The following is a 20,435-nucleotide window of genomic DNA, read 5'->3' as shown; positions in this document are numbered from 1 at the left end:
ATGCGCGCGTGGGCACATTATTCAACGAGCCCTGCAGGCATGTCGAAACTAATCCCACAAGCCCGCGCATTTTCCTGCTCTGTCTTATATATAGGAAACGTAAACCTAACTATAAACGTGCTTGCTTAACGGCAGCACATATACTAAAATTGGAACGATACAGAGAAGATTAGCATGGCCCCTGCGCAAAAAATCCCACGCAATCTTCTCTGTTGGAAAAGGGGATTCCCTGTACATACCAGTGGGGTATTGAAATGCTTTTAATGCTTCCTTATGCCATTCAAATTAACAAATTTGCAGTATTGCCTGAATAGTTATAGAATTTCTAGGAAATATGACCAGTAAGGATACAAATATCAAACTTCACCAATGATAATGACATTTTTTTATTTATTTACATCTTTCTAACAAGACTGCAACCAGTATCACTGTTTTAATGTTTTGCTAGAAAAATAATATTTGCATTTGGTATTTACAACAATTATTTGCTTTACTTAGAAATCCTACACATGCAGGAGTTGATTGATATAAAACACTGAATTTTTGCAATTATTTTAATTTTTCTTTTTGTATTTTTTCTCGGCCAAACGTGACCTCCACTCCTCGTATGTCTCGGAGGCAGTGTTTGGGCAGAACCAGTTGCCAAAGTACTGTTTGTGTCCAGTATCAGCCGTTCTGTCGGCGTGGCACTTTGAACACTTGGAGGCTCCTACCCGTGGTTTGTACCGCTTTGTAGGTACCACTGCAGACTTCTCCTCCTGTTCTTTTCTCTTCCGGTAGCTCTGAGTGCTGGCTGGAACAGGTGCAGAGAGCACTGGGGCGGGGCCATAAGAGTTTGCTACCACAAAGGGAGTTGATGGCGGCTGCTGAGGCTTTGGCAAGAGCTGTGGCACATTCCGGACATGAGATTTACCAGCTGTGTTAGCTGGTAAATGAAACTGGTGTTTTTCCTGGAGTGTTCCAGTATGAAGAGTTGTTGGTCGTTCTCTGGCTAGAGGCAGTGGTTGAGTATTGGATGCCACAGGAGTAGGAAGACTGATTCCCTGTTTGAGGACTTCCTCCTCCTGCTTCTTTGAACGTTTGTTGTACCTTAATAGGAAACATAAACATAACCAAGGCCCTCATTGATATTTTTTACGATAATACTACATGATGGTTACTTTGGTTGTGTACACTAATTACGTTGCTTAATTAATTTTAATTTATCTCAGCCAAGTTTTCCTTTCTTTTCATTTTGTGTTAATGCTGTTACATGTACTGTTATCCCAATATGACAGTGACCATGCACAAAAAGGAAGAGATACTGGAAATAAAAATTGAGCCGAGGAGATAACAATAAAACAGTCTGAACTTCAAATGAGTGAAAAAAATATTTGGCTTACCACTGAATGAGTGTCCTCTGATTGATTTCAGCAAGTTGGATTGCAGTCTGCTGCATGACCTGAGCATTACTGAGGACCGTCTCCCTTATTTTTTTGTAAGCATTGCCAATCAGTGTCCACCGCAGTGTGGTGGTGCCATTTCTTTTCACTGACGTAGGATAGATTTGGCACAATTTGATGACAACCGCCTCCATGTACCTGTTACAGTCAGGCCAAGAGGCTGCTCCACTGTTCTGCCCGAGGAAAGACCTCCTTGTGCTGTCAACCCCAGGAACAACAGTGGACTTCTTTGCAGCTTTAAATCTACCCTGTGTCAGTTGTGGTTGGTGACGTGGAGGAAACGCAATTGGCTGTTTGTCATATTGGCTCAAGTTGGCCCAGAGAGTGATTACCTGAGCTGCTTGCTGATGAGTTAGGGCACCCAAGGAGTCCTTTAAACTCACCAGAAAATCAGCCAGGGAAACCACTCTGTCATAGCCCGGGATGTTCTTTGGGCCAACTGAGTCATCAGTAGCTGAACGGTCTCCCTCAGTGCTGGGGAGGCTTTCTGGTACTGGCTGATCACCAGTGTAGGCCACCGTGGGGTCATCTATGTCTGCTGTCACATCCTATGTACACACAATTAAAAAAAAAATCAGTTTCATCAAGTTAAATGAAAAATTCAAAAAGCAGATTAATTACTCATGGTTCATTAATTTGCTGGATTATTAAGTTATACTATACTTACATGAAAGCCTTCATCCTCATCATCTGCATCTGAAGTTTGTAATGGCTCTTCTTCTTGTTCATCAGAGCTGTTCTGCAGGACCTTTCCTGTCTGGGCATACAGGTACTCAACACCTATGAGCTCTCCTGTAACAAAACAGACAGAACAAAAATAGTTAAATTAAATAATTTATGCATGCAAGAAAAATATAAAAACAACAAAAAATAATTTATAATTGTACATCTGTATAATGACTATTGCTTTTGCAATACCTGTGTACTTATTAGGTGCTCTCAAGTTTGGAAAAAACTTTTCCCCAAGCACACTGTGGCTCAGCTGGTTCACTGCAGATGTCAGTTCTGAATCATATGAAGAAGCAGCCATTGCTGTAGCAGGGAGGGTGACTGCCGCTGACTCTCGGTCACTGTTCCATCTTACCAGACCTTCTAGCAAGAAGGCCTGGAAGTGCAAGTCATTTGCACTTGTGCCTGTTAAAGATGAAGTTAAATAATAAAAATAATAATTATTATTAATTTTTATTTATATTATTCTGTTACTTCTGTTATTACAATTTTATTATCATTATTATTATTATTATTATTATTATTATTATTATTATTATAATTATTATTATTATTATTATTATTATTATTATTATTATTATTATTATTATAATTATTACCATTATTGTTTCAAAAACTTAGGTTTCATTTTAGTGAAATTTTTCATCGACTTTAAATTATTTTATAATTTTAGCTGAACATGATAAAACAAAATTACCCGGAATAAAAAAGTCAAGATGATTGTGAAAGGACTCCAAGGAAGTTGAGCCTCTAGCACAGCGATAAACTGGCAACTCTACTCCGCCCTTGACTTTTGTCCCCGTCTTAGTGTATAGCTGAACACCATCTGGGTCCTGCAGGCATGGTATATGTTTCTGCTGAGATTCCCATATGGACCAGATGCGTTCGCTGTCTAAAAGGGGAACACCCAAGGTGTCAGTTCCCTGTGGCCCAGAGAATGCCTCCAATAAGTTTGACAGCAGCATTGTTGTCACTTGAATGCCTATTAAGACAGATTAACAGACCATACGAAGACTGTGATTAATAACAATGTTCCATAAATCATACAAACATCATATTACTTCCCTCATGGAAGTGCAGGGTGAGTGGGAGAACCAGTCAAACATTAAAATGCTAATTGAAACTGCAATCGTGAACTGGACTGCACTTATAACTGCAAGCTCTATAAAGCTCTTATCAGAAGAATTCATTAAATTACTATCTAGATTTATATCAATGTGATAAATATTCACCACGTGTTTTTCGGCGCACATGTAGGGACAGCTCCTTCTTTGTAATCTTCTTCATAATGTCCTCGTCAGAGGGATTGTGGACATTGAGTTTGGCAAGCTCACTGGCCTTGGCTCTTTTTAGGAGGTTTAAGTCATCACCACTCCACTCAAATATACACTGGGATAGGCGGGCCATGAACGTGCCATACAATGGATGTGAATCTGTGGTACAGCCAACTGCAAAGCGGCGCATGAAATGCCACACATCAAGGCGGATATTAAGGGTTTCCCAGGCAGTAAAGAGGGAGCTGACTTTTCTTTCACCACAGCAGTCACGATCCGTGTACAGTAGTACTGGTGGTGGAACACTAGCCAGCTCATAACGACGGATAATTCCAGATGCCATTGAGCGGAGCCCACTTCCCTCACCTGCTGTCAAGACACTCATGAGAACTTGCCCAAATTCATTGCCCACATTTGTAACCCAGGCAGCCGTTCCAGCAGCAGCACCTGCAAGCTTTTTTGTTACCTAAAAATAATGAAATTTTTAAAAAAGATAAATATTTATTTGAAATATCAGCTGGGGTAGTGGCATGAAGGTTGAGGGGTAAACTAGTACCTTCTTAGTAGAGTCAATTTTCAGAACACTGCCAAATGTTGATGTAATTGAGGCCTTGACTTCGTCGACCCGTGACAACACATCTCTGCAGTAGACTGTAAGCAGCCAACCAGCCTTAGGAACAGAGGGGCAGGGTGGTGGATCATCAAACTTTGGGGGAAGCACCAGTTGCTGTTTGCTTGCCTCCACAAAAGTTTGGCAATCAGTAAGGTAATGGGCAACACGTTGGAGCCAGACCTCATTATGCTGCTCAGACAGCTTTTTCTGTAACTGTGATGAACTGTTTCCAGAGCTGCGCTGCCTGAGCAATCTGACCACCCTCATGTCACATGCATAATTGTATGTGATTATAATGGGGAACTGCCTCCTGTGCCCCACGTCGAGTTGGTTGAGAATTGCCTGACTCCAGCTGATGACTTTTCTCTTGCACTTTAGGCACTCCAAATATTCAGTCGCCAAGGAGTAGTAGCCATCCAAGTCAAGCACTTGTCTCACATGTGGGTATAATCCTGCGCTTGTAAGAGGGTGCTTGTCACATTCTGCATGTGGACAGTGTAACTTTACTTGCCACAACTTCCTTGGCATCCAAACAAAGAGGCGCTGAGTAAAGTATTTATTGACAGCTGGAGGTTGGTTAATTGTCAGTGCTGGTTGGGGTGGGTACCACCAGAGTTTGTTGGCTTTGGAGATGTCCAGCTCTGGTCTCCCTCTACTGGACCACTTGAAGAGTGCCCTTGAGACCCAGCTGTGGTCCGGCTTTGGCAGACCTTGTTTCCACCCTTCAGGCAGAGGGCAATCTAGGTTTAATAAAGTAAAATAAAATAAATAAAAAAATACATCTTCTATGAACAAACAAGGTTGAAGAGCTCAGGTATCAATGCTTAAATACCTTGAAGTTCGGTGACGCGATTAACTTCCGGTTCACCTACGAGATGGACTTCCGGTTGCTGAGGTTGTATGTTGGTTTCCATTTGAACGTTGGTTTCTAGTTCAGCTGCTGCGGACAGAAGCATCTCATCCGGTAAAATATCTGTATGGATGCTGAATTCATCCCTGGAATTTCCTAGTTTGTGTAAGAAAATTTTCAAAGTATCACTATTGAATCGTATAATGAACCGAAGGACAACAAATAAAATTATATCCTACTCGATCGTAATGGCCATGAAAACAAAATAATTTTACCTGTTGTGGACTTGACATCAGGCTGCCGTGTTTTATTGGAGGTCTGTAATCGCCTCGCTATTGTCTGTGGGGATAGAGAACTCCGGTTGAAGAGTGACGCCACAGACCTCCGGTTGGATGTCGTAAGAGACGTAGTCGAGCCAGTAGCACTATTTTGTTTCCTTGCCTTCTCGGCCGCTTTTTGGACCAAAGCCTCTTTACCTTCTGCGAAGGAGTTCAGATACTCCTTGAAGGCATGTTTGTTAACGGACAGTGGGGCACTCGTCGCTGTCTCATTCGACATGCTGTTAACAAACCATGCCGAGTATCCAAGACCGTTCTCAAGGAGCCACATAAACGTTTTGCCCTTGAATCGGCCAAACTGAACTTCGAATTGGCCTAGAAGATCAGTTCGGTCATTAGGGCTGCCACCAAGTCGAATCACCTCAGCCTTTGCTTTTGCCTCAACGTCTGCTGGTTGTTTCGCGGTGTATAGGCGATCGATGGACGAGCTGTTAATAAAACTATTTGCTTCATTGGAGTAACCAAGGCGGAGTTGATTGCCACCGGCCATACGAGCAAATCGTGGTTTCAAACTCTGAAAATTAAAATGCAGACAGACCGAAGAAGCTATTTATGTGATTGCGATTATGTAAATCATTATGTATTAAAATACAAGTGAACCGCGACGAGCGGCTATTGTGCAAAAAGTTTATATACAAGTGGATCGTGGTGAATCGAACAAACGTAAACAAACTAAGCAAGGGACTAAATTAGCACCGGGCCGGTAAAACTATTTTGTATCTGTTTCCATATCTCCGAGACAAGAAGTGGTCTCAGTATTTATAGCCTTGCTTTCACTTACCATTTTTTCTCGAATAAATTCTTGACAAACGCGTATATTTTCTTTAACTTTGTCTCTACAACTCAGATTTGGAAATTTGGAAGCTTTTGGAAGTTTCCATGGATATGATTGGTCAACATTTGGATGTACTCGACGCTGATTGGATAACTTTTGGAAATGTCAACCTCGAGCAGTGGCTTCTACTTAGCGCAAGGATGACACGCAAATTCGTGAAGCGTTCCAAATTTTTTTGCTTTTTGGTTATAACTGAACCTCTCTCGGTTTCACCAGTCCATTATTTTGAGCAATTATGTGAGAAGCTTGTCATTAAAGCATCGTCCAGTGAGCATCCAGGCTTGGCGTTGCTACGAACTTACTTCATGGTTGACAAGTACTGGTGGCAGGCTCTCCCGCTCCTTTCCTGTTGAAACTTGGTAACTTCTCATGACCACATGCCCGGTTGCAAACAAACAAACAAACAAACAAACAAACAAACAAACAAACAAACAAACAAACAAAAAAAAACAAAACAAAACAAAAAAGGCGGGAAAAGTAGGAAACCTAGGAAGTTACAACTCGTTAAAGTGGCCTCAAATCAACAAAAGAAGCAAACAGACAATAAGTCATACGTACACCACACAAGCAAGGTATCTTATTTTCATTGAGAACTTTCCAGTATTTCTAACTCCTAAAAACCCGATCGTAAATATTCCCATACAAACTCTTATATTTGCGCCGTGACCGCTAATACGCAAGACGATCATCGCTCACGGCTAGAGCTTGGGCCGCCTGTGTTTAGACAGGCCCACAATCAGAAGTAAAGCTTTAGACAAAGGCCGACAGCACACACAAGGTCAATTAAGCAAAAGCGCAGAAAAACTCGTAAGTGCACGTTTAGACTAAAAGCCACAAATAGTCAGGTAAAGTTAAAATAAAAACGAAAACAAAAAAAACCTAAGAGTAAGTTGCAAAATGTGATCATCGGTATACGAAGGTATACAACACGCTATACAGAGCTTCAGCTTAGACACTTGCGTAAAATTTCTTGGCGTACCTTTGTAAAACCTGTAAAGAAGAGACCTGGCCATTTCACAAAGTTCTGTTTCCAAAATGAAGTATCCCGCATTCATCAGCAGTATATAGGGTGAGGTATTGAAAATTCTCCATCCCAAAAGCGCACACAAGGCCGCCATTTTGAAAATTGTGACACAGAGCGCACGTCCATCACATGATACCGCTGAAATGTGACATCGCAGCATCGAAGGCGACGTCATGCAAACGTTTTGGGAGGAAAGTGCCTGTTCCGTGTTACAACTACGAGTGTAAAAGGCTAGGGTAGAAAAAGACGATCTTTTTTCACAAAAATTACCACACGGCTGTTACCTTTAAGTTGATAAGAAAAAGCTGAACCTGATGATCAAACCTCAAAACTGAGTTCAACGGAAAAAGCTAAGCCAAGGCCCCCCCGAAACAAGCGGCTCCTGAGTAAAGCAAACGCACCAGGCCACATGCTCAGTGGCAATAAATAGGAAAAGCTCATATGAAAATTCTCGCTATTTTATCATAATTCGCGATGTATAATTCTGACTCGTTTTGTGCGTAAATCAGTGTGGTCGAACTCTTAAATTGGTTGGTACGGTGTTCCACGGGCACAAACCGGCAGCCGGTCAGTCATCGGTTCCGCACGTCCTCCATAAATCTTAAATTTGCTTTTCTCAGGTTGTAGTCACACAGAAGATGGAAAAGAAGACGCACCAAGATTTACCTGATAAGGCATCTGAAGAGCAATTCTTTTGTTCGTTAATAAACGCTCCGAAGTTTCATCATGTTTTCTGACTCCCGTACCCACTGAACAGGTCTCGCATATTCAAAAACTACAGTACACGGAGACATTAGCCCATTAAACTATACGACTTTGATTAAAAACCCTTCATTTTAATGGCTTTTCTAGGCATTATTAAAAACAATGTCGGTAGATTTTTTTTAATGAAATCTTGAATATATATTTATCAAAACCAGTCATGTTTTTAATACTATCAGTACATAAACTCAAACAGAGTTCAAGGTCACTTTCAAACCGTTTATCAGTTCATCAAGTTATTTTAACTAACTACGATTGAAAGTAAAAAGTTTGGAAAAAGTCTGAAAAGTCTCCCGACGTATTACAAACAGTTGTTTATGACTAAGTGAACGACGTGTTTCCTTCACTTCTACGCATGCGCGCGTGGGCACATTATTCAACGAGCCCTGCAGGCATGTCGAAACTAATCCCACAAGCCCGCGCATTTTCCTGCTCTGTCTTATATATAGGAAACGTAAACCTAACTATAAACGTGCTTGCTTAACGGCAGCACATATACTAAAATTGGAACGATACAGAGAAGATTAGCATGGCCCCTGCGCAAGGATGACACGCAAATTCGTGAAGCGTTCCAAATTTTTTTGCTTTTTGGTTATAACTGAACCTCTCTCGGTTTCACCAGTCCATTATTTTGAGCAATTATGTGAGAAGCTTGTCATTAAAGCATCGTCCAGTGAGCATCCAGGCTTGGCGTTGCTACGAACTTACTTCATGGTTGACAAGTACTGGTGGCAGGCTCTCCCGCTCCTTTCCTGTTGAAACTTGGTAACTTCTCATGACCACATGCCCGGTTGCAAACAAACAAACAAACAAACAAACAAACAAACAAACAAACAAACAAACAAACAAACAAACAAACAAACAAAAAAAAAAACAAAACAAAACAAAAAAGGCGGGAAAAGTAGGAAACCTAGGAAGTTACAACTCGTTAAAGTGGCCTCAAATCAACAAAAGAAGCAAACAGACAATAAGTCATACGTACACCACACAAGCAAGGTATCTTATTTTCATTGAGAACTTTCCAGTATTTCTAACTCCTAAAAACCCGATCGTAAATATTCCCATACAAACTCTTATATTTGCGCCGTGACCGCTAATACGCAAGATGATCATCGCTCACGGCTAGAGCTTGGGCCGCCTGTGTTTAGACAGGCCCACAATCAGAAGTAAAGCTTTAGACAAAGGCCGACAGCACACACAAGGTCAATTAAGCAAAAGCGCAGAAAAACTCGTAAGTGCACGTTTAGACTAAAAGCCACAAATAGTCAGGTAAAGTTAAAATAAAAACGAAAACAAAAAAAACCTAAGAGTAAGTTGCAAAATGTGATCATCGGTATACGAAGGTATACAACACGCTATACAGAGCTTCAGCTTAGACACTTGCGTAAAATTTCTTGGCGTACCTTTGTAAAACCTGTAAAGAAGAGACCTGGCCATTTCACAAAGTTCTGTTTCCAAAATGAAGTATCCCGCATTCATCAGCAGTATATAGGGTGAGGTATTGAAAATTCTCCATCCCAAAAGCGCACACAAGGCCGCCATTTTGAAAATTGTGACACAGAGCGCACGTCCATCACATGATACCGCTGAAATGTGACATCGCAGCATCGAAGGCGACGTCATGCAAACGTTTTGGGAGGAAAGTGCCTGTTCCGTGTTACAACTACGAGTGTAAAAGGCTAGGGTAGAAAAAGACGATCTTTTTTCACAAAAATTACCACACGGCTGTTACCTTTAAGTTGATAAGAAAAAGCTGAACCTGATGATCAAACCTCAAAACTGAGTTCAACGGAAAAAGCTAAGCCAAGGCCCCCCCGAAACAAGCGGCTCCTGAGTAAAGCAAACGCACCAGGCCACATGCTCAGTGGCAATAAATAGGAAAAGCTCATATGAAAATTCTCGCTATTTTATCATAATTCGCGATGTATAATTCTGACTCGTTTTGTGCGTAAATCAGTGTGGTCGAACTCTTAAATTGGTTGGTACGGTGTTCCACGGGCACAAACCGGCAGCCGGTCAGTCATCGGTTCCGCACGTCCTCCATAAATCTTAAATTTGCTTTTCTCAGGTTGTAGTCACACAGAAGATGGAAAAGAAGACGCACCAAGATTTACCTGATAAGGCATCTGAAGAGCAATTCTTTTGTTCGTTAATAAACGCTCCGAAGTTTCATCATGTTTTCTGACTCCCGTACCCACTGAACAGGTCTCGCATATTCAAAAACTACAGTACACGGAGACATTAGCCCATTAAACTATACGACTTTGATTAAAAACCCTTCATTTTAATGGCTTTTCTAGGCATTATTAAAAACAATGTCGGTAGATTTTTTTTAATGAAATCTTGAATATATATTTATCAAAACCAGTCATGTTTTTAATACTATCAGTACATAAACTCAAACAGAGTTCAAGGTCACTTTCAAACCGTTTATCAGTTCATCAAGTTATTTTAACTAACTACGATTGAAAGTAAAAAGTTTGGAAAAAGTCTGAAAAGTCTCCCGACGTATTACAAACAGTTGTTTATGACTAAGTGAACGACGTGTTTCCTTCACTTCTACGCATGCGCGCGTGGGCACATTATTCAACGAGCCCTGCAGGCATGTCGAAACTAATCCCACAAGCCCGCGCATTTTCCTGCTCTGTCTTATATATAGGAAACGTAAACCTAACTATAAACGTGCTTGCTTAACGGCAGCACATATACTAAAATTGGAACGATACAGAGAAGATTAGCATGGCCCCTGCGCAAGGATGACACGCAAATTCGTGAAGCGTTCCAAATTTTTTTGCTTTTTGGTTATAACTGAACCTCTCTCGGTTTCACCAGTCCATTATTTTGAGCAATTATGTGAGAAGCTTGTCATTAAAGCATCGTCCAGTGAGCATCCAGGCTTGGCGTTGCTACGAACTTACTTCATGGTTGACAAGTACTGGTGGCAGGCTCTCCCGCTCCTTTCCTGTTGAAACTTGGTAACTTCTCATGACCACATGCCCGGTTGCAAACAAACAAACAAACAAACAAACAAACAAACAAACAAACAAACAAACAAACAAACAAACAAACAAACAAAACAAAACAAAAAAGGCGGGAAAAGTAGGAAACCTAGGAAGTTACAACTCGTTAAAGTGGCCTCAAATCAACAAAAGAAGCAAACAGACAATAAGTCATACGTACACCACACAAGCAAGGTATCTTATTTTCATTGAGAACTTTCCAGTATTTCTAACTCCTAAAAACCCGATCGTAAATATTCCCATACAAACTCTTATATTTGCGCCGTGACCGCTAATACGCAAGATGATCATCGCTCACGGCTAGAGCTTGGGCCGCCTGTGTTTAGACAGGCCCACAATCAGAAGTAAAGCTTTAGACAAAGGCCGACAGCACACACAAGGTCAATTAAGCAAAAGCGCAGAAAAACTCGTAAGTGCACGTTTAGACTAAAAGCCACAAATAGTCAGGTAAAGTTAAAATAAAAACGAAAACAAAAAAAACCTAAGAGTAAGTTGCAAAATGTGATCATCGGTATACGAAGGTATACAACACGCTATACAGAGCTTCAGCTTAGACACTTGCGTAAAATTTCTTGGCGTACCTTTGTAAAACCTGTAAAGAAGAGACCTGGCCATTTCACAAAGTTCTGTTTCCAAAATGAAGTATCCCGCATTCATCAGCAGTATATAGGGTGAGGTATTGAAAATTCTCCATCCCAAAAGCGCACACAAGGCCGCCATTTTGAAAATTGTGACACAGAGCGCACGTCCATCACATGATACCGCTGAAATGTGACATCGCAGCATCGAAGGCGACGTCATGCAAACGTTTTGGGAGGAAAGTGCCTGTTCCGTGTTACAACTACGAGTGTAAAAGGCTAGGGTAGAAAAAGACGATCTTTTTTCACAAAAATTACCACACGGCTGTTACCTTTAAGTTGATAAGAAAAAGCTGAACCTGATGATCAAACCTCAAAACTGAGTTCAACGGAAAAAGCTAAGCCAAGGCCCCCCCGAAACAAGCGGCTCCTGAGTAAAGCAAACGCACCAGGCCACATGCTCAGTGGCAATAAATAGGAAAAGCTCATATGAAAATTCTCGCTATTTTATCATAATTCGCGATGTATAATTCTGACTCGTTTTGTGCGTAAATCAGTGTGGTCGAACTCTTAAATTGGTTGGTACGGTGTTCCACGGGCACAAACCGGCAGCCGGTCAGTCATCGGTTCCGCACGTCCTCCATAAATCTTAAATTTGCTTTTCTCAGGTTGTAGTCACACAGAAGATGGAAAAGAAGACGCACCAAGATTTACCTGATAAGGCATCTGAAGAGCAATTCTTTTGTTCGTTAATAAACGCTCCGAAGTTTCATCATGTTTTCTGACTCCCGTACCCACTGAACAGGTCTCGCATATTCAAAAACTACAGTACACGGAGACATTAGCCCATTAAACTATACGACTTTGATTAAAAACCCTTCATTTTAATGGCTTTTCTAGGCATTATTAAAAACAATGTCGGTAGATTTTTTTTAATGAAATCTTGAATATATATTTATCAAAACCAGTCATGTTTTTAATACTATCAGTACATAAACTCAAACAGAGTTCAAGGTCACTTTCAAACCGTTTATCAGTTCATCAAGTTATTTTAACTAACTACGATTGAAAGTAAAAAGTTTGGAAAAAGTCTGAAAAGTCTCCCGACGTATTACAAACAGTTGTTTATGACTAAGTGAACGACGTGTTTCCTTCACTTCTACGCATGCGCGCGTGGGCACATTATTCAACGAGCCCTGCAGGCATGTCGAAACTAATCCCACAAGCCCGCGCATTTTCCTGCTCTGTCTTATATATAGGAAACGTAAACCTAACTATAAACGTGCTTGCTTAACGGCAGCACATATACTAAAATTGGAACGATACAGAGAAGATTAGCATGGCCCCTGCGCAAAAACTGGGGCATAAACTTCTCCATAAAAGGGGCAAAAGGGGGCAAAAAGAGGGGGAAAAGGGGGATTCCCTCAAAATCCATAATCAAAAGAGAAAGCGCGAAATTTAAAGAGCGCGTTAACAAATTAACGTGTTAACGTTGGAAATGCATCGCAACTAGCCACCCGAAGTGCAATTAAAGAAAGCAACAAAAAAAATTCTCCACGCATCAAAAGCTATGTGTATTTATCACTACACAAAAACAAGTTACAAAAAATGCCGTTATCGCAAACATTCACTCTTCACTGTGAAGTAGCTTTCCTGGCTGCTCTCTCTGCTGCTTTCTGTTCGAGCCACTCTTTCAATGGTATTTGACCAGACGCATTAGGACAATACTTCTGGCCAAAGTACTGTGAGTGACCAGTTTCCTTACTCTGGGGTTGATTACAAGTTTTACACGTATAAACCATCCGCTGCTTCTTTGGGGATGGGAGACCTTCAGCCTTAGCAGCAGCCCTAAGATCCTCTTCAAACTTCTTTTTTCTGTGTCGCCAAGCTGTTGTTTTCGAGACGCTCGCGCCTGTTGTGGTAGAAAATAAACCCTCGTGAAAAGAGTTAGGCATTGCGAGTGATGAAATATTCTACAAATTAAAGTTGTAATTGAGACTCATTTTTTTTAAAGAAAAGTTCGATTAGTCAAACTTTGAGAAACTTACTGCCACTGGAAGCATCCACTCCCGAAGTAGATTGCTCTGTTTGAATGGGGGGCAATGGAACAACCTCAGGTTCTTCCATGAGTTCCACGGCAACTCCATGGTCTGGCCTTGGTGGTGTTTTCTGCAGTTGCTCTGCTGGCAGCAACGGCACCGTGCTTGAAATGGGTGGATTTGGTACTGCCAGACCCTGCATCAGCATCTTCACCTCGTCGACCCTTGTTTTGTTCTTAAACCTGAAATGTGACAAAAAAAAAACGTCTGATCGTCAGTAAATCTATTAATTGGTGCAATAGATGACTCATTCAACATGATTCAAGTACTCTGTGACTCCTTCTACACTCACAGGCCCAAAGGCTGAAAGAAAGCAGCCACTTACCATTTTGACAAAGTTGTTTCATTGATACAATACAACTGAAGGGAAGTCTCCTTGTGCAAGCGGCTGTTGGCAATGGTGTGTCTCAGCTCGTTGTATCGTCGTATCACGACCTTCCACTTGGACTGGTAAGGGTCTTGCGGTCCTGTGCCTCTTTTTTCAGTGCAGATGTCACAAAGCCTCACACAAATCGCCTCAACCACTCTGCTTTTAGAGGGCGATAGAGCCGGCTGCCCAGCAGTCACAAAAGACCTAATAAATATGAAACGAAAAAACAACTTTAGTGATTCTTCTGGAACATAGAAAGGAATTGTACAAGCAAAGAAATTACCTGGCCATTGATTCAATGCCGATATGAGCAGACCTGTTCTTTGACTGCTTAAATCTCCCCTTCCCCTTCTTGAAATGCGGCGTGAATGTCAATCCTCTCCGGTCATACTCGTGAAGGTCATCATGCAGACGCTTAATTTTGTCCACTTCAGCACTGGTGACATAGGGACCAAGGTCGACAAGGGCTTCTGCCAGTCTGGTGACCTTATCCCATCCTGGGAGTCCTGCCGAGTCCACCACCGTACTATTATCATCCTAAAATTAAAAAATTACTTCAATTAAATTCCTTGTTTTTATTGTGTTGTTTGTTTGCTTGATTTTTGCAAACACAGTTAAAATGCATTTACCTCTGTCCCACTGTCACTATCTGAAGATTCCTCAGGCAAGACCAACGTTAGATCATGGATAACCTGGGGCAGCTCCTCTGATGTCTCTTCCTCACTTTGAAAATCCTCAAAGGCATCGTCTATCTCCTGTTCTAAGTCTTTGTTCGTTGGAACATCTGACTGAGAACGGAGATATTCAATGCCAATGAGTTCGCCTGTGTAGACACCTGGTGGAACAAAATTCGGAAGGAACTCCTCATTTCGAAGAGACATGGATAGACTGTTGAGGCGGTGTTGCAATGACATGTCAAAACTATACAACGTGCTGTCCCTATCTTGAACTGCACCTGCTGCACGCTCAGCATTCCACCTAGTCACACCTTCAAGAAGATATGCCTGGAAGTTAACAGCATTTGCTGCAGTTCCTATACAAGAAAACAAAAAAAAAAAAAAAACGGAAAACAACGGTAAACAGAACATATTCAAGTGTTCCACATTCATCTACATCTGCATCTACATTTATTAAGTCGATGTTTTGCTACATCTTGGCATGTGACAGTTGAGTAAATGTATTTACATGCCCCGGAACTAGGTTGTAAGTGGCAGTGACAAAGAATGTAAATAATTTGCTATGGTATGTACACAAGTTAGTCATTATGGTGTTTATCGACTCTGTTGCTGTTGGGTTTATAGGGTTAGATCGAGCTGCACACCCATTCCCCTCTAATAGTCATGATTATAAATAGGAACTGACAGTGGAAAAGTGGCACGGCCAGCCCAACCAGGATTTGATCCATACCATCACGGTGTGCCACAACAAGTAAAACGAGCTGTTCATTCCACTGAACTCACAAGGAAACAAGTGGAAATGAAATTCTGATGGATAGTGGTAATGGCATTCCACAATAATGTTATTGTGGAATTGCATGCATTATATTACAGTAAAAATAGTCACCAAAGGAGCAAGGGAAAGAAAGGGATTACTGATTTTGAGATTATGATAAGTATAGACAGCAACAAAAACATGAGGCAAATTAAAACAAAATATAAAACTACACATAACCAGTGTACGCACCTGGAATAAATCTTGCCAAGTGCAGATGGAAACTTTCCAAAGAAGTTGAGCCTCTGGCACATCGCAACACTGGCAGCTTGACTCCACCCTTAACTAGATGTCCAGTTACGGTGTACAAGGGGATTCCAGGGGGATCTTGTATGCAGGACACATGACGCTTTTGTTCCGGCCACACAGCTGTCAGCATATCATCCCTGAATAGGGGAACCCCAAGGGCATCGGTTGCCATGGACATGGAGTCCATCAGTGATGAAATCATCCGTGATGTAGCCTCAGAACCCCTGGTTCTACGTCTGCAGTGGCGTGCCATCTCCTCTTTCGTCACAGCGGTCCTGACTGCCTCTTCGGATGGATTGGCTACCCCTGCCATCTTCAGCTCCCCTCTTTTAGCCCTGTACAGCAGTGTAAGATCTTCCGCATCCCACTCAAAAATACACCGAGCAAGGCGACCCATAAACACACCATAGAGTGGATGACTTTCACTGGTACACCCAGCACCAAGACGTCGCATAAAGTGAAAGATGTCAAGGCGCACAACCATACTAGCCCAACTACTAAATAAGGAATTAAACCTCGAAGGACCCTCCTGACAGCCACAGCAATCCCTGTCAGTATACAAAATTAGAGGAGGTTGAACACCAGCTTCAGCAAACCTCTTGACCAGCCCATCAGCCATTGGTTTTAGAGAAGATGTGCTCTCTGATGAAGTTACCACTGACATGACAATTTCACCCCTTTCATTACCCACATTAGTCACCCAATTTGCACTTGCAGCCTCAACACCTTGCAGCTTCTTTGTTATTTTTTTAGTTGAATCAATTTTTAACACTGTCCCATACACTGAGGTAGCAGCTGCTTTCAGGACGTCAAGGCGGTTGTAGACGTCTCGCACATAACAGGCAAGGAACCACTTTGCACTTGGGATGTTCTTCATTGCCTTCTCTCTTTGATACGTAACCACTGGTAAGTTGAAGTGAACACGAGACATCCTATGGCGCTTACATTTGCTAAGATAGGCAATGCACTTGCGCATCCACTCCTCACTGTGAAGCTCGTGGATCTTCTTTTGCAAAGAAGTGGAGCTATTGCCAAGTGAGCGAGCTCGTAACAAAGATATGACAGAGATATCACAGGCATACTTGTAAGTGAGAACAACTGGAAAAAGGGCACGGATATCATCAGAGAGCTGCTCAAGTAACCTACTATCCCACGCAATGAAAGTGCCTTTACAACCATTACAGAAATGATATTCTGCAGCCAAGTAATAGAAATCTTTTACATCAAGAACCATTCTCACTCTGGTGTATAGACCCTTAGACTGTAACGACCTCTCTGGATCTGTGCATCGTGGACACTTCAGATCCACCTTCCACATCCGTTTTGGCATCCACAGGAAAAGACGTCTTAGGAAATACTCATCTGGACAGGGTGTAGAACTGGAATTTGGGGATGGTTGTGGAGGAGGGTACCACCAGTTTTTCAGTTGGCTGGCAAGAGTTCCTTTGGTATTACAAAACAAAGTTTTACCAATCCAGCACTGATCCTTGTAATTCATATTTTTTTTCCACTCACCAGGCAAACGGAGGGAAAAATCTACTGGCTGTCTCACTTTTGAAGCCTGTCAAAAAAAAAAAAAAAATAATATTTTAGGGGGTGAAGTATGTTCAAACAAAACACACTGCTATATTGGCTTATTTATTGCATACAAGCTTACCTCAAGACTTTCCAAAGAGGGCTGATCTGATGGAATTACTGGTGTTACAGAGGTAGGTGTTTGGGTGGTCTGAATCTCTGTATTGGCAGACATCACAGATGTACTGGTCTGTGTCTCTGACAGGACAGAAGTACTTGGCAAGCCAGCAGTAGTACTGGATAGACCACTGATCTCCTCCTGCAAAAAATTAGCCAAAAACCATTAAAGCCTCACAACATAATTTGCATCTAACAAATGCATTCCTAATGAAATTTAAATCATATTCTGTCATACCTGCTCACAAGACATCAAGCCCTTTTCAATGACATCAAGGCAAGATGCCAATTCTTTATCATCTTCGCTCTGCACAGAAATGCATAAGGATATATCAGATGCCTATAAATTATTTTTTTTATATTATTTCAATTCAATGTTATTTATGAAAAGGAAAAGAAACCTACTATTGCATCTGGTCCAACAACTGAATATCTTGACATCAAATCAACTGACTGGGCTGAGGGGAGATCCTGAAGAAACAAACAAAAATGATTAACAATAATTTGAGCTTATGCAAAAATGGAAACAGCTGATAAGAACAAAAAATTAGGCTAAATTATAGGTTTGATTACCAGCTGCTGTTCAGGAGTGGCAGAAATCGAACCTAGCTAAATTACTGATAAGATTGACAAGCCCTTACAACATCTCCTGAGGGTTGTGCTGTCTGTTCTGGAATTATTAGGGGAGCAGCACTCTGTGAAAATAACAATAGCATTTTTTGAATAAGTTTGAATTTTGTCAACGTGAGACAGCCACCAAAGTTTTCTTTGCTCCCAAATAAAAAATAATGTTTACAACATTGTAACTTACACAGGTAGCTGTACTCTCTTGATTAGTAGCTTTGTAACTCTCAGGGAGTCCCTTAAAGTGCTTCCAACGACGTCCTGTAGGCATATATGTAGCAAGCTGGGAGGAACTGCCTGTAGTATTAGATGTTTCCTAAAATAAACAATGTGGTTCCAATAGTTTTTATTTAATTTCAAGTCAGAAAGAGGAACTGAATTTCCTTTAATATTTATTACTGACTATTGATGATCTTTATCAAGACTGCTCTCCTATGCAAACCATTAAAGTACTAGCAAATGCTGTGGATCCTCATTCACACATAACAATAATTACCTTTGGAGGCAGACCAGAAGACGAAGCTGGACTACCCAGTAATGGCAATGTTACAGCAGATGAAGTAGCCACAGATGTTCTGGTTTGCTACGAAGATTAAATAATAAAATGTGATTTAGTCTTTTCTATGCACACTTCATTACATAAATTATTATTTTACTAGTTACTACTTACTTACTACTACTTATTTGAGGACATAAATGTTTATCAAGATACCACTCCATTAAAAGGATAGAGGCAGTGTATCATAACAGGATCTCTATTCAGCTTATCAAAGCAGAGATTCAACACTTACATGACCAGGATGAAAGCCACAATTACAACTGGTCCTGTTACCAAAGACATCTGTACGTGCCTTCTTCACTGGGCATGCATCAATTAACGCTCTTTTCTTTGCCCATTGGGAATTTGGGGGAGGTGCATTTCCACGACCAAACTGAAACTCCCCATTAGCATATAAACGCAGTCTCCTCAGCCATTCAGTAGTTTGCAGACCTTCCTTCGGCATGGTGACTGATCACTGCCAAATAAAACAGTATCTTAAGTACTCTGGCCTGGCTGAAAATACAGTTAAAAATTATTTAAGCTTCTATAATTTAGTATTTCGATTATAACACAGTCCTTTTAGGACAAGCATATAAAATTGAACATTACAATCACAGAGAAATAATAAGTACTTTCATTTAAAGAAAAAGCAATAGCCATTTACAATTTACAATTTACATTCACACTTTCCGTTCAGCTTGTAATAAATAAATAGCTCGTGTTAAGATATCACAGCTCTGTTATAAACTGTACTCTAGACAATGAAAGTTCTATCTAAGCGTTAATTTATTTGTAGATGGACATGAAAAAGTCTGAACGAATTCACTTACCTATGAATCGAATTTACACACAGAAAAAATATTCAGACACAAGAGCTAACAGGTCTCGTCTGAAGAACACCACGTATAGTTGACGGCGATTTCCTGTAGAAAGAAAATCATTTATTTAATAACTCAACGTTTGAAATAAGTTCAGCCGTATCATAAACTTAACCTTAAAAAAAGCGGTTTGTTTACACAGCGAACGCGAACGCGATCGACAAGAACAAAACAAAAATTATCTTCGATCACTTTCCCTCATTGAAGCAGCCATACGAAAGCTGATATTTTAATCTAAGTTCACTTACCTTTGAATTTACACACAGAAAAAATATTCAGACACAAGAGCTAACAGGTCTCGTCTGACGAAACACCACGTACAGTTGATGCCGATTTCCTGTAGAAAGAAAATCATTATTATTTAATAACTCAAAGTTTGAAATCAGTTCAGCCGCGGTTTGTTTACACAGCGAACGCGAACACCATCACCATCCCCACAAAAAAAAAAAAACAGAACAAAAATTCTCTTCGATCACTTTCCCTCATTGAAGTCGCCATATCATATAGAGCAGCAAGTCTATATTTATAGTTCCACTTCATAGTTTTGGCCTCCATGATCATAAATACAAAGACGCGTTTGAGGACGCTTGAGTGCTTCGATTGTCCGACAACAAAAGAGTGTTTTTTAATATGTACCTACATTAAATTAAGGTTCAATCTGAATGAATGCGAGATTAAAATACTGGTCTTCTAAATAAAACATGGTCTTTCAGTCTTTAAAGGAACAATATAGGCTAAATATTACTCACTTGACGACGCCTCGCGTCCTTTGATCACTCACGACGCCATCTTGGAATTACGTCACATCAAAAACCCAAAATCCCAAAATCCCAAAGTCCCAATATCCCAGAGAACAACGGGGGGAAAATAGCGCAAGGATGACACGCAAATTCGTGAAGCGTTCCAAATTTTTTTGCTTTTTGGTTATAACTGAACCTCTCTCGGTTTCACCAGTCCATTATTTTGAGCAATTATGTGAGAAGCTTGTCATTAAAGCATCGTCCAGTGAGCATCCAGGCTTGGCGT

The 20,435-nt window shown here is 40.9% G+C and overlaps 2 protein-coding genes, 2 non-coding genes and 2 pseudogenes across 9 annotated transcripts; 4 read left to right on the top strand and 2 right to left on the bottom strand.

Moving 5' to 3' along the window:
• Positions 1-117: 117 nt before the first annotated feature.
• On the top strand, positions 118-189 carry LOC146460280 (U6 spliceosomal RNA; annotated as a pseudogene).
• Positions 187-6,301, bottom strand: LOC146460279 (uncharacterized). 3 transcript variants are annotated; one of them, XM_085088540.1, is made up of 9 exons: positions 5,184-6,301; positions 4,891-5,064; positions 4,002-4,798; positions 3,506-3,911; positions 2,869-3,153; positions 2,361-2,576; positions 2,110-2,234; positions 1,383-1,990; positions 187-1,089 (listed from the first exon to the last, which is right to left on the bottom strand). In XM_085088540.1, the coding sequence occupies exons 1-9, from the start codon at positions 5,734-5,736 to the stop codon at positions 555-557; spliced, it is 3,699 nt and encodes a 1,232-aa protein (XP_084944666.1). In that variant the 5' UTR covers positions 5,737-6,301; the 3' UTR covers positions 187-554. The 3 variants fall into 3 exon arrangements, with proteins under 3 accessions (XP_084944666.1, XP_084944665.1, XP_084944667.1); XM_085088539.1 differs by having other exon boundaries at positions 3,404-3,911; positions 5,184-6,300; XM_085088541.1 differs by having other exon boundaries at positions 3,404-3,911; positions 4,891-5,096; positions 5,129-5,222.
• Positions 6,302-8,339: 2,038 nt separating this feature from the next.
• On the top strand, positions 8,340-8,448 carry LOC146460278 (U6 spliceosomal RNA). The gene has a single exon (XR_014857759.1). It is a non-coding gene; the product is annotated as a U6 spliceosomal RNA (small nuclear RNA).
• Positions 8,449-10,549: 2,101 nt separating this feature from the next.
• On the top strand, positions 10,550-10,658 carry LOC146460277 (U6 spliceosomal RNA). The gene has a single exon (XR_014857758.1). It is a non-coding gene; the product is annotated as a U6 spliceosomal RNA (small nuclear RNA).
• A 2,089-nt stretch (positions 10,659-12,747) lies between these two features.
• LOC146460276 (U6 spliceosomal RNA) lies at positions 12,748-12,819 on the top strand (annotated as a pseudogene).
• Positions 12,820-13,015: 196 nt separating this feature from the next.
• On the bottom strand, positions 13,016-20,259 carry LOC146460275 (uncharacterized). 4 transcript variants are annotated; one of them, XM_085088249.1, is made up of 16 exons: positions 20,159-20,259; positions 19,658-19,746; positions 19,362-19,454; positions 18,782-19,006; positions 18,487-18,573; positions 18,178-18,306; positions 18,008-18,061; positions 17,772-17,837; positions 17,605-17,673; positions 17,332-17,508; positions 15,618-17,235; positions 14,564-14,967; positions 14,218-14,471; positions 13,890-14,138; positions 13,514-13,746; positions 13,016-13,377 (listed from the first exon to the last, which is right to left on the bottom strand). In XM_085088249.1, the coding sequence occupies exons 4-16, from the start codon at positions 18,992-18,994 to the stop codon at positions 13,100-13,102; spliced, it is 3,831 nt and encodes a 1,276-aa protein (XP_084944375.1). In that variant the 5' UTR covers positions 18,995-19,006; positions 19,362-19,454; positions 19,658-19,746; positions 20,159-20,259; the 3' UTR covers positions 13,016-13,099. The 4 variants fall into 4 exon arrangements, with proteins under 4 accessions (XP_084944375.1, XP_084944376.1, XP_084944373.1 ...); XM_085088250.1 differs by lacking the exon at positions 19,362-19,454; XM_085088247.1 differs by lacking the exon at positions 20,159-20,259 and having other exon boundaries at positions 19,658-19,817.
• Positions 20,260-20,435: the final 176 nt, after the last annotated feature.

Source organism: Pavona decussata, unplaced genomic scaffold (assembly GCF_977016875.1).
Source record: "Pavona decussata unplaced genomic scaffold, jaPavDecu1.1 SCAFFOLD_214, whole genome shotgun sequence".
NCBI lineage: Eukaryota > Metazoa > Cnidaria > Anthozoa > Scleractinia > Agariciidae > Pavona > Pavona decussata.
Note: the sequence above shows the minus strand (reverse complement) of the source record. Positions and strands in the feature narration are given on the sequence as shown.